The sequence below is a fragment of the Phalaenopsis equestris genome, unplaced genomic scaffold (assembly GCF_001263595.1).
Source record: "Phalaenopsis equestris unplaced genomic scaffold, ASM126359v1 Scaffold000016, whole genome shotgun sequence".
Lineage (NCBI taxonomy): Eukaryota > Viridiplantae > Streptophyta > Magnoliopsida > Asparagales > Orchidaceae > Phalaenopsis > Phalaenopsis equestris.
Window position 1 is genome coordinate 476,317 of NW_018164458.1, and position 12,795 is coordinate 489,111.

At 37.7% G+C, this 12,795-nt stretch overlaps 2 protein-coding genes across 2 annotated transcripts in view; both read left to right on the forward strand.

Annotated features, from left to right (window-relative positions):
• LOC110018356 (protein indeterminate-domain 7-like) overlaps window positions 1-12,795 on the forward strand; it is a 20,354-nt gene that overhangs the window by 1,590 nt on the left and 5,969 nt on the right. The window lies entirely within an intron of this gene.
• The window catches only part of LOC110018355 (protease 2), a 176,673-nt gene continuing 165,672 nt past the window's right edge, over window positions 1,795-12,795 (forward strand). The window contains exons 1-2 of the mRNA XM_020715643.1: window positions 1,795-2,191; window positions 7,275-7,429. Of these exons, the coding sequence (XP_020571302.1) occupies window positions 1,857-2,191; window positions 7,275-7,429 (490 nt within the window). The 5' untranslated portion in view covers window positions 1,795-1,856. The remainder of the gene's footprint in view (window positions 2,192-7,274; window positions 7,430-12,795) is intronic.

A 12,795-nucleotide genomic window follows, 5' to 3' on the forward strand; every position in this document is an offset into this window, starting at 1 on the left:
TGCTGCACAGATTATTCATTTAATTAAAAAAAATTATAAATAAGCTGTTTACAAAACACACTAACCAAACATCTAAACAACTTATTCAGAATAGGGGCAAAATGGTCAATTTTTCAGAATCAGTTGTTTTCCATAAGCGTCAACCAAACAGTCATACAGCTTATCCGGATAAGCGGCTCATCAACAGATTATCAGGAAAAGCTGCTTATCAGCAGAAGCTGGATAAGCTGCAGCTGCCCCAAACTTCAATTAGGTAAATTTGACAAATCAAGATTCAACAGAAGGTGAATTTGGCATCACTATCTACCTGCATGCTTCTATTGTGACATCAATCGATATTAATATCAGAGATAATCAAAATTAGCCTTTAATACATTTACCAACAATCAATCACCAAAGTTAGTAGATATTACCGGCTATCAACAATCTATTGCTTGCAAATTGGATTGAAATTATGATAATTGGCAGCTAACATGTAAGAAATAAAAAATAAATTTGCAAGAAAAAAAGATTGCAAAGATTGAAATGGATTTGATTCTCTTATAACCCTCCAATTGAGTTGATTAATGCTTCTTTCTCTTTCTCTAATTTTAATCAATCTGCAGCCTTTTGATAGTTGCATGCTTTGAACTCTATCATTGCCTCATGTTCAAGTACAACTATTCTCGCTTTCTTTAATTATGCTAAGAAAAATAAATTAAGTAAGTTGAAACCCATAAAGGCCTACATAGTCCCTCTCTAACACATCAATGATTGATGCACGATTCGTTGTTAAGCCAACTTCTTCTTTTTTGATGACCGAGGAAATTTTAAAGTGGGATACTACAACCTTTTTTAATTTCATTTTCAGCCTTCATTCGATATGCATAGTAAATGATTGGCTTTATATAATTGTATAAAATAAAAGTATCATAAGTCAAATCAAATGTTAGACAACACACATGGAGAGTATACATATATTGTAAAATTTTGTGACATCATGGGGCATTCACATGATTATGGCCAAATTCTTATCTTTTTACAAATCTAACCACTAAACTATTGCTTAACGATATCTCTGCATCAGAAATAAACAAATTACGATATTAAAAGTTATTTTCTCTAAAATGATAAACAAAATCCAATGTATCTATAGCTTTTTTTTCAAACTAGCCTCAACAAATACCCTCAAAGAATCAAATGGAAGGAAACAAAACATTGCATCAATATAATCTACCCTCAAGAAATAACCTCAAAGAATCAGTAACTTTGAATAGCATGGAAACCATATGAACATAAAACGAAAAAAACAAAATTCGTTTAATGCGAATATACACTGTTCGACGAAAGGTTGGGATGAGGAATGAAGGGAACTGCCTTGATGCTTCAAACATATCACAGAAACAGTGGATCTATATTTTTACCAGCGGTACTTGCACATTCAGAATAGATCTAGGTTTTAGCCACCTCAATACTTCCAAACAGATGGATCGAGTGTAATTTCTTGCCAAAATCTTAGATCTCTCGGCGAAATAGGGGAAAGAAGGGAGGAGCCGAGCGAGGAAAGCATTTTGTTACCTGCGGAGGAGCGACGGAGGCGAGATCGACGCCAAATGTTCGAAGGAGGGTCGGCTGCGGGCTTAGGAGGCTAGCGAAGGAAAATATGGTGCCCAAACGTGGATCACGGGGATATACCCGCGATCCTCATATAATATAACTTAAACAAGCTGTTTTAAAAAATGCAAGGCAAACGTGATTTTCAAACGCTAGGGTGCCGCACATTTAAGCTGTCCCAAAGGGCCCCTTAATGAACAGTCCCGAAGTTTCTAAGTTCATAAAACATCTTAAACCGGTTTATCGGCCCTCCCGGCGGTTCGATGCTTCGACGGGCTCACCGCCGCCGCCTCATTCTTCTTTCTTCTCCCTACTCCACCTGCAAGCGTCAAAAACTCCCCCCTCTCCCTCCCTTCGAACCTCCCATTCCCAAAAAGATCCCTTTTACCGCTTCTGCTCATGGCCGAACCTGGCACGATCCCTACCACTGGATGTCAAATACTTCCGATCCCGAACTCACCGAACACATTCTACGTGAAAACTCATACACAGAATCCTTCATGAGCGACACAGACTGCCTTCGAAGGAGGCTGCAAGAAGAAATGTGGGCGCGGATGCCGCCGAAGATATCAGCTCCGCCCGAGACTTGGGGAAATTGGTGTGCTCTAATTTGTCGGCGCATTAGTTTCAAAATTTACAGATTATAAATGTGGCTTATTATACAAAATTGGTTTTCTTACCTTTTCGAAAATTTGGTACTCATATTTTACGAATTGTACACCTATTACTTCATGCCTTGGTTTATTTTGTCAAGTTTGAATTTTTGACATCAATTTGGTGAAATAAATACAATATAACTACTAAGGAGTGTAGACTCTAGGCACAGAGTAAAGGAAGGAGATGAAACGAAGACAGTCAGGTTAAGACATGTTTACAGTGAGAATATTTCCGAAGAGGTTGTCGGGATTTTGCTGTTATGTATTATCCATTTGCGCTGGATGATGTGTCCAGAGTGGCTTCTGTTGTAATGTTCGTAGCTCTATTTGCTGTTGTAGGTTTTATAATTTTGTTAATTCCTGGAAATTTGATGGTTCACAGTTGAAGCTTCAAATTTGAAGACAAATAGCGAACTATGGTGGCAGGTAATGATTTCTTAAATATGCCGGTGATTGATATTGAGAGAAGACATGCTTAACAGATATGGCTCTAGCTTTAATGCACTCATAAATGAAGTGGTTGTCAATTTAGATGTGTTTGGTATAAGCATGATTGTTTGAAAGTGCTTGAACAACCACATTGTTGAAGTAAAGTAGAGTAGGCTATTGAATAGGCACATGGAATTCTTGAAGTAGACAATGGATCCGAAGAGGTGATGGATGGTATTTTTTTGGTTGTGCGATTTTGGACAGATTTGCGGGAGAGCATTCCAACTCATATGAGAATGTTAAGGGCATATAGGGATTCATTCAGATGAAGACCTTGGTGTGTGATTTATTTGGATGCCAAGGAAGTGCTGGGTTTCACCCAGATTTCTCACATGTAGTGTTTGCTGGAGTGGATGTAAGTTTGGTGATGAATGAATTAATATAATATGTGCTTAAAATGTTTTTCACATATATTATAATAAAGATGTAAATGTGGTCTTGATCATAGAGCATTGGTGAGGGGTCAGCTGAACTTAAATGAAAGCCAACATTATGTAGAAGTTGTAAGAAAGTGGCATACGATTCTCTTGGTGCTTGTTTGAGTTTATAGAGTGCTTTATGAAGATGACAATCATAGTGAGGATACTTTGGATCAATGAAGCCCTTTTGTTGCTGCATGTAGATAGTGTCATGTAATTTGCTATGAAGAATGACATTAGAGGCATCAATTTGAGTGATAAGCCATGTGTTGTAAAGAGCAACCTTCAGCATGATGCGAGTTTTGGGCATTTTGGCAGGTGTAATCAAGGCCTCATTATTATTTGAATTTTTGAGCTACAAGGCTTGCCTTATACCAACTGATGGAACCAGCATGATTTAATTTTGTTTTATATGTCCATTTTTAACCAAATATATTTTGGTGAGGTGTAGTTTAACTAGAGTCCAGGTTCCTTGAACTTGAAGAGCTTAAAATTTCTCAGACATGGCTGTGTGCTAGCATTTGAATTTGACTGCAGTGGGGTAGCAGGTAGGCTCCAGTGATGGTACGGTAATGTAGTGTAGATCAAAGAATTTTCTTTAGTTTTGGAGTTTCTTTTTGTGAATGTGTAAGCATAGGATGCCTAGGTGTGTTGCAGTGAGATTGTAGCTGGAGTTTTAGAATGGGGTTCGGATGATGGGGCGGGAAGGTGGGTAGACACGAGTATATATTGGAGGAGATGAAATGAGAGGAAGTGGGAAGGGAGTTGGTTGATATTTAATGGAAATATGAGAAGGAAGATTGGTTATGGTAGATGAAGTTTGGGAAAGAGGTGGATTGAACAATGTGTTGCCAGATTTGAGTGGTGAGTGGGTGGATAGAGTAGCAAGGGTATGGGGAGGTATGTGTGCAAGGGTATGTTACTAGTTTGTTGAGTTAGAGTTTTATATGAAAAACATCCTCATAAAAAATGGCATGTCAGGAGATAAATAGTTTGGTAGTAGAGGCATGGTAGCATTTATAGTCTTTATTATTAGGATGATAACCAAGAAAAATACATCGAGTTGAGATTGGGGATAATTTGTTTTTGTAGTGGCAGCAAAGCTAAGGATTACAAGCACATTCAAATGTTTTGAGATGATTATAGTTCGGTTGGTAATTATAGAGTAGCTAGAGTAGCTCGTATGGGGATGAATTGTCGGTTGTTGGTGATGGTAACTTGTTAACGAGGTAGATTGCAGTTAGCAATGTGTCTGCTTATAGAAAGTGTGGATGTCTACCTTCAAGAAGTAGGATGCGAGTGGTTGCTATAATGTGTCAATGCTTCCGTTAGATTCAATGCTTTCGTTAGATAAACTCCATTTTGTTCAGGGTTTTATAGGCAACTCACTTATAGAGATTCCACATTAAGTGAGAAAGTTTTGTAGGGTTTGCTTAGTATATTTCTTGTTGCCATCAGATCAAAGGATCTTTATAATATTTATTTAGTTGATGCTCATCCATGTTTTTGCAGTTTATGAATATAAATTTTATATCAGATTTATTTTGCATCGGAAGCACCCAATAGAAAAGTGAATAGTTATCTATGCATGAAACATAATATTTGTTGCCTTATTTGGAAATGGGGGGATAGAGAATCAATACATCAGAGTGGATAATAAGTAAAGGATATAAGTTGAGGGTTAATAGAAACATAAATGAAAGTTTTTTGAATTTCTGTAGAATTACAATATTGACATTTAAAGCTGTTCCTTAGGGTACTTATATCTGGACGGGATTTGGCAAGAGTGAGGACAACTAATTTGTGGGGATCTCTTAAGCTGCTATGCCACTTGGATTGTGAGATGAGTTAGGAAGGTGTTGCAAATGGGAAGCTATTTTATACAAGAATTGCACTAGATAGCGCACAGTTCATTATGGTGTAGGCCTAATGGAAGTGGCTGGTGCAAGTTATGATTGATAATGCTGAAACCATTAGAATCAAAAGTGACGGGGCAATGATTATTGAGATTTAGTTTGTGTATTTAATGAGATTGCGAGATAAATGAGTTGAATTTGACAGAGACGAAACTTATGAGAGTGGTTAGGGAGGCCGTCAATGATATTAGCAGTGGGTAGCTATTGACCATTTTGCACTATGACTTGTAGAGAACCAGTGTATTTTTTGGGTTGGATATATTGTCAATGTCGGCAGTTAGTTGGGATGTTGTAAATGAGTCTAGTACTCATTTTTTCGTGGATGACCCCAAACATTAAACTCTTTTCCCCTTTTAAGCGCCTACAGTTGTACTTAAGACCAGTACAGTATCGACACTTAGTTGCAGGGATGACCCATTTTGTTACAGATTTGACATTGAATCATAGGGTTATTTGATTTGGAACCTCTTGGCTGAGACGAGTTTGTGCAAGGATTGCTTAGGTGTGACCCTGCCATAAGTGAAGTGATTGTAACAATCACGACCTCTATCTGTAGGAACTGAATGGCAAATTGAGGATTTTGAGTTGATTGCTGCTGTTGGAGAGTCACTTCAGCTGTTAAGTTTGTTTTCTTGGAGCACAGTAGGGAGTAAAGGTCATCCAGGCTAATTGGTTGGAGTTGTGTGTGGATGGCAGTCTTGATGGTCTGATAACTTGGTGGTAGGTCATTTAGAGTGTAGAGAATAATGCCTTCAGGGCCAAGTGGAGTGCAAACTGTGTTAATGGCATCACGTTTTGCTTTGGTTTTTGTTAGATATTGAGTCATTATTTTATCTTTTATTGACAGATGATGTAGTTTGTTTTGGGCTCTATGCCGCATCAACAGTTGCTGGATTGGAGAAGGTTAAGAAAGTAAGGATTGAAATATGGTTGACAAGAGCGGTACAATTAGATTTTGGTTTACAAGTGTCTTGGTAGCATAGGAGAGGTTGGGTGTAATTGAGCCATCAGGATGATGGATGGGTTTTCTTGCCAAACAGTAGTTGTTATCCTAGCATACTTTGATTTCATCTGTTAAAAAAAAAAAAGAGGGTTTTGAACACTATGCTAGGCGATTTTTTCTGTTGTGAATTGTGTAGAGATGATGTTCTTGATGTTGGACATCAAGAATTTCAACTGTAATGGAATGCGAGTCTCTCCCATGGTTGGTGTTGAGTCTGCTATCGGCGAGAAAGCTTTATGGTTGGATGTTTGATAGGATGCGATTGCTAAAAGAATTAGAGCTTGCTGCTTGGTTGTGGCTGTGATATCATGTAGACTTTTTCAAGCAGGTAGGAATAGAGTAAAGGAAGAAAATTAAAGGCAGACAGTGAGATTAATACATGCATATCTTCATTTTCTAAGGAAGCAAAAACCAGAGAATACATACAAAACATCACACATACTTATGCATTAGAGATATAAAGAGCAGATGGAATATTTGCACAGACGTAGTTGGGATTCTGCTCTCCTGTATTATCCATTTGTGCTGGATAAGGGTCTGAAGTTGCTGCTGTTGTAACGGACGTAGTTTTGTTTGTTTTAGCAGTTTTTTGACTGTTGTTATGTAGTAACTCATGTCGAAGCTTGTTAATGCTATAAATGATCATGTATTTGATTAACAAGTCGCACTTAACAATTCGAATAAATTTGAACATTATCAGGTTAGTGTTTTATTTTGTTTACAAACATATGTTCATTCAGCATTTGGCAAATAATTTGTTTATTTGTTTCTTTGTGTATTAGTTTATCTTAGTTCTTTTATTAAATTTGTGTTTTAATTACGCATTTTAAGTAAAGTGCATTGATAAAGATATAAATGTGATGGAAATCATATAATCAACCATTATATATATCATTTTTTTTTTGTTTTATCTATTTTTATCTCAATGTCAAAATATTAGAAAAAGCATGCTAATTGAATTGTGTAAATTTTTATGAATGCTTATTTACGTTTGTATTAATTATCATATATGTTTTATTAGGTTTGATCAGAATTTAACTATAACAAACTTGGATATAATGATATACTCTTTTGTTGCTCAACTAAGATTGATAAGAAAATAAGTAAATGAATTTCAGCATTATGATACTTTGCTCGACTCCACTCATATCTATAGGCTTAGATTATTTATTCCTTCTAACTCATTCTCTTGAATTAGGTTGTATTATCAATACATACCAGAGGGAAAGGAGTATCCAATCCTGTGCAGAAAGCCCAAGAATCAAAATGGATTTACAAAGACACTTTGTAATTGGTTGAGGGGTTATAGAGAGGAGGTTTTACTTGATTGGAATGAAATTGCAGAAGAGTTTGGCAAGTAACTAATAATTATCTTTAAGATGTTATTCTATGTCTTTTTAAATTTTGTTAAACTTGTTATTCTTTTTTGTATTATTATGATCTTTAGTTTGGTTATATATTTGAAAATCTTATACCACCCTTTTACCCTTTTTTTTACTTGTTTATGTGGTGTTATTAATGCTTTCATCTATTAATAATTAATTATTGAGATTTGTATCTAATGTAGGGTCCTACCTATTTGTAAATAGAAGAAGTGTAGGGATTTATTTGTAAATATTGTAAGACTCTATATAAGTCCAAGCCATTAATGAATAGGGCAAGTGTTTAGAGCAATTATGTCTTTTTTGGTATTAGAGCTATACCCTAACAGGAGAAAGGCAAAGGATTTTGGTGGTCTTTGCGACAGCAGTTCTGTCGCTGTCTTCTCAACGACCTCTAGCTGCGATTATAAGGCAAGTAAGAAAGAGGCGCTGAGGCGTCAAGGGTTTCTAGCATCAGTTTGGATTGCACAAACGATTTCAGTGCAGGGAAGAAAGAGGCATTGGAGATTTCGGTGGCCTGTATATGCTGTGTTCTCGTTCTGCGCTCGCAGAGAAAGTAGGTGAGGCTATCACCCACATGGAAGAACGACGAGGACTTCAGCGGACCGGATCGCGTGCGTCAAGGCAGTGAAATTGGTTAAGGTTTTAGTTGCTCTTGTCGTATAAAGGATGGAACCAGGACTTCGCGTGGAACATAAACTTGGAGTTCATATCGGGCATACAAACTAATACAAAGCGAAGAATAATTCAGTTGATTTTGATCTTGATGATGAGATAGATCATGTTCAGGTCAAGAAAAAAAAGGAAGTCTTGTGGGATCTATGTGATCTTAACCTAGATTCTGTTAATTGAGGATGTCAGGAGGCAGAGATAATGCGAGAGGATATGGTTGGAGCTTATGGGAAAGATTCTTAGGTTCTAAAGGTCTAGGTGGGGCTCATACAAGGAGCTAGGGTCTCGACGGGAGCCACAACCTCAGCACGTGCTTAGACGTAGGTGAAGCTAGATCTTCTTTCTGTAGATCTGAAGCTCAATGGACTGACCACTTTTCTGAGATGATCGTGTCAGATTGAGGTTGCTCTAATAGGGAAGTGACTAGAAGTGACAGTGCTGAGGTTGATGAGTGGAGGACCACACATACATTGATTTGCACCTGACTACTCAACTCGATGGTTCTATCGATTGCCACATCAGTGGATTACATTTAAAAAATAAATGACATCTGGGCAAAGCTGAAGATGTCCTATGCTGAGACTGAGAACCACATGAGGGTATTCCTGATTCAGCGTGACAGAGGCAGCTGTACAGGGTTCTGGAGTACTCCATAGAGCTAGCAGCTGTGACAAGATATTGATTACTTCTCATCTATGTCAGACTGTGGTGATCTGGGTTGCAAGAAAGAGGAACTCTTTGCACAGATGAGGACTATACAATTTCTAGAGATGTTGAAGAGGAAGCAGAGAGTGGCAGGTGCTGTGACTAAGGATGCATTCATCTCATCATCCAAGGGGAATATTGCTACTTATGCTCACTCAGTCAAAGGTACTCGTGATGCACATATTCTTGCTTCTATATCTACCACACGATCACTAGAGTGGATAGTAGATTCTGGTGTATCTCGACATGTGACAAGTGCTGTTAGTGAGTTTTTTTCATATACTCACATAATAGTTCCAGAGAACATTTATACTGCTGATGGTACAATACAACATGTAGTTGGTAAGGGTACGGCGAGGTGCACCAATTCTATGATTATGTTCAATGTTTTGTATGCTGTGAATCTTTTATTCTTTAGTGTCATTATACTCCAACTAAAATGTGTTGTTTTATTTGATATTTCTAAGGTGATATTTCAGGAGAAGGGGACTGACCAGAAACTTGGGATTGACATGTGGCATAGTTGACTCTGATACTTGGATAGAGAGGGGATGAACTCAACATTGACATCCATGATAGAGTGCTGGAGTAGGAGGATCTGTGAGGAGTGTGTAAGACGTGTTGCTGCTACATCACATTCGCATGAGACAATTTTCGTTTAGTATATTGAATCGTTATGATCCGTCTTTATATGAAAAGACAAATAAATAGAAACTTATGTGTGATGCTTGTCAGTTTGGTAAGCACTCCAGGAGCTCTTATGTTAGTTCTGGTAAAAGTACTTCTTGTGTTTTTGATTTGGTGCACTCAGATGTAAGAAGATCTTGATATTTTGTGACTTTCATTGATTATTTTTCTCTTATTTCTTAGTTATATTTGATGAGAAACAAAATAGTTTGTTTGCCTACTTTAAAGATTTTCACAGGGCGATTCAGACAACACGGTGTAGTAGTGAATGAATTGAGATATGATAATGAGACATAATATAACAACAAGACGTTTGAGTAGTACTTATCAGCCTTAGATATACACCATCAAACCATTTGTCTATACACACCGACACAAAATGGAGTAGCAGAAAGGAAGAATAAACACCTTTTAAATCTAACCAGAGGCATGATGATCTCGATGAATGTCCCAGAACACTTGTGGGGGCAAACTATTTTGATAGCCGTCCAATTATCAATAGAATGCCCTCAAGTGTGTTGGAGTGACGATTTCTTTGTGACTTATTGAAAGGAGATAATAGTGAGATATTTCCATTGAAGGTATTTTGTTGTGTATTGTGAAGGATAACAAACAATCAATAGAGAAGCTGAATTCCAGAGCTGTGAAGTGTATTTTCGTGAGATATTCTGCCACTCAGAAGTGGTATGTTTGTTGGAGCCCAATAGAGAAGAGATTATTTGTGAGTATGGATGTGACTTTTAGAGAATTTAAACCATGCTACATCTCATCCTTTGGTGACTCATCAGATGCTGAAGGCATGAGGCGAGAGTGAAAAGTAGTGATGGTGAGAGATTGGTACAAATGGGAACGATGCCTTGTCCCATTATGTGACAAGCATCGACTGAGGAAAAGTCGAAAAATGAGGAAATGAGCCTGAAGGTGGTGGGACTTAAGCTTAAGGGAGCTGAGGGTGTATATAAGGAGGAAAAGAAAGAATGAGAGAGAGGTGTCTGCCGTGCCACTCGTGCCAACAAGTATCTTGCCACGGTCTACCCTGACTTCTGAGACATCTACACCATCCACCTTGAAATTTGATTGCATAGGTTATATGATTCTTCTCTTTTCTTCAACCACTCCCATGAATTTAAGGAGGATCTCTGACAACAATGCGAGCCATTCTCTTGATTGTTATTCTCTTGATTATTTTGGTTTCTCAAATGAAATTATCCAATTTGTCTCATACTCTAACATATCACCTTTACATAGAATATTCATTGCATCTTTGGACACTGTTTCTATACCCAAGTGTTGGCATGTATTTAAGGAGGATTCAAAGTAGAAGACTGCAATACTGGAGGAACTTGGTTCTCTTGATAAGAACATAACATGGGAGCTCGCGTTGCAAGCAGTAGTGAGAAATATAGTTATGTGCAAATGAATCTTCATAGTAAAGCAGACCTTAGAAGGAAAGATTGATAACACAGTTGATGGTTAAATGGTATAGTCAGATGTATGACATCGATTATGATGAGACATTTGCACCAGTGACATAGATAAACACAATTAGGACACTTGTCTCTCTCACTGTAAATGATGGATGGAGGTTACACCTACTGGATGTGAATAATGCATTTCTTCATCGGGATCTCCTAGAAGAAGTGTACATGGAAATACCCCAGGCTTCGACACGAACTAAACAGTGGGCAAGGAATGTAGATTGAGAAAGCCACTGTACGGTTTGAAATAATCTAATTGAGCTTGGTTTCACAGGTTTAGGAAAACAACGACAGAGATGGACTATCAGTAGATTAATGCCGACTTCTCAATATTATTTCGACGCATAGTGGTCACATTTCTTTTCTTGCTGTGTATGTGGATGATTTGATTGCCACTGAGGATTATAAGCGAGAGATTGCTCAGCTGAAGACAAGTTTGGGCAAATAGTTTGAGGTGAAGGACTTGAGACATATTAGATACTTGGGATTGAGGTGGCTCATGGAGCAGAGGAGATTGTTCTATCTCAGAGGAAATATGTGCTGGACTTGCTCGCAGAGGCATGTATCTGGGGATGCAAGCCTGCAATTTCACCAATTGATTAGAAGGAAAAGTTGAGCGTAGAGGCAAGAGAGTTAGTTGATTGCGAGAGGTACTAGAGGTTGCTGGGTCATCTCATCTATCTGAGTCACACTCATCCTGACATATCATTTGCAGTTAGTGTGGTGAGTCGCTACATGCATGATTTGAAGAAGGTCACATGGATGCAGTGTATCAGATTTTGAGGTATCTGGAGAGTGCATCAGTGAAGGGGTTGATCTTCGGGAATAATTGATATGTTAGTATTAAGGGCTATTGTGACTTTGATTGGGTGAGTTGTATGGATGACAAGAGGTCAACGTTTGGATACCACATGTTTGTAGGCTTGGAAGAGCAAAATACATTAAGTAGTAGCAAGGTCAACAGCCGAGGCGGAGAATAGGGACATCTCCATAGGAGTTGCTGAGAGCCTTGTTGGTAAAGCTCAAGGTGGAGCAAGGAGCTCAAATGAAGTTATGGTGCGACAATAAGTCAACGATCAACATTGCCAAGGACTTGGTGCAACATGATAGAACCAGACATTTGGAGATTGATAGGTTCTTCATCAAGTAAAATTTGAATAGAAAAGATAGAACCAAACATTTGGAGATTGATAGGTTCTTCGTCAAGTAAAATTTGAATAGAAAACTATTGGAGCTAAGTCATGTAGCCACTGGAGAGCAAGTGGTTGATTGCCTTACCAAAGGACTTAGCTCATTAGATTTATCTAGGTTATGTTTAGTGGATATCTTTTGCCCATCATGAGGGGGAATGTTGTCATTTTTTTCTAATGTATGGTCTTACCTATTTGTATGTAAAAGTCTAGGGATTTATTTGGAAATCGTTAGGTTCTATATAAGCCCAAGCCATTAATAAAATGGGTGAGCCTTTTAGAATAGTTGTCTTTTTTTAATAATAATTAAATTCAGTTTAATTAAATACAGATAACTACCAAAATGGAAAAATACAGATAACTACCATAATGGACAAAAAATTATCACAACTTATCAAGTTCAAATCCCATTGAATTGCTACTCTGGCTCAATATCAAGATGGAGATGGCTCAACTTTTGAGGATAATAGTACTTCAGTGCTGAATCTTGCTCTTCTCATTCAATCATAACCATGACTTTCCCTTAGATAAAGATAGTCAAAAATAAAGCTCTTGTGCATTCAGTAGGTTATACATACATCTCTCTCTCTCTCTCTCACTCTCTC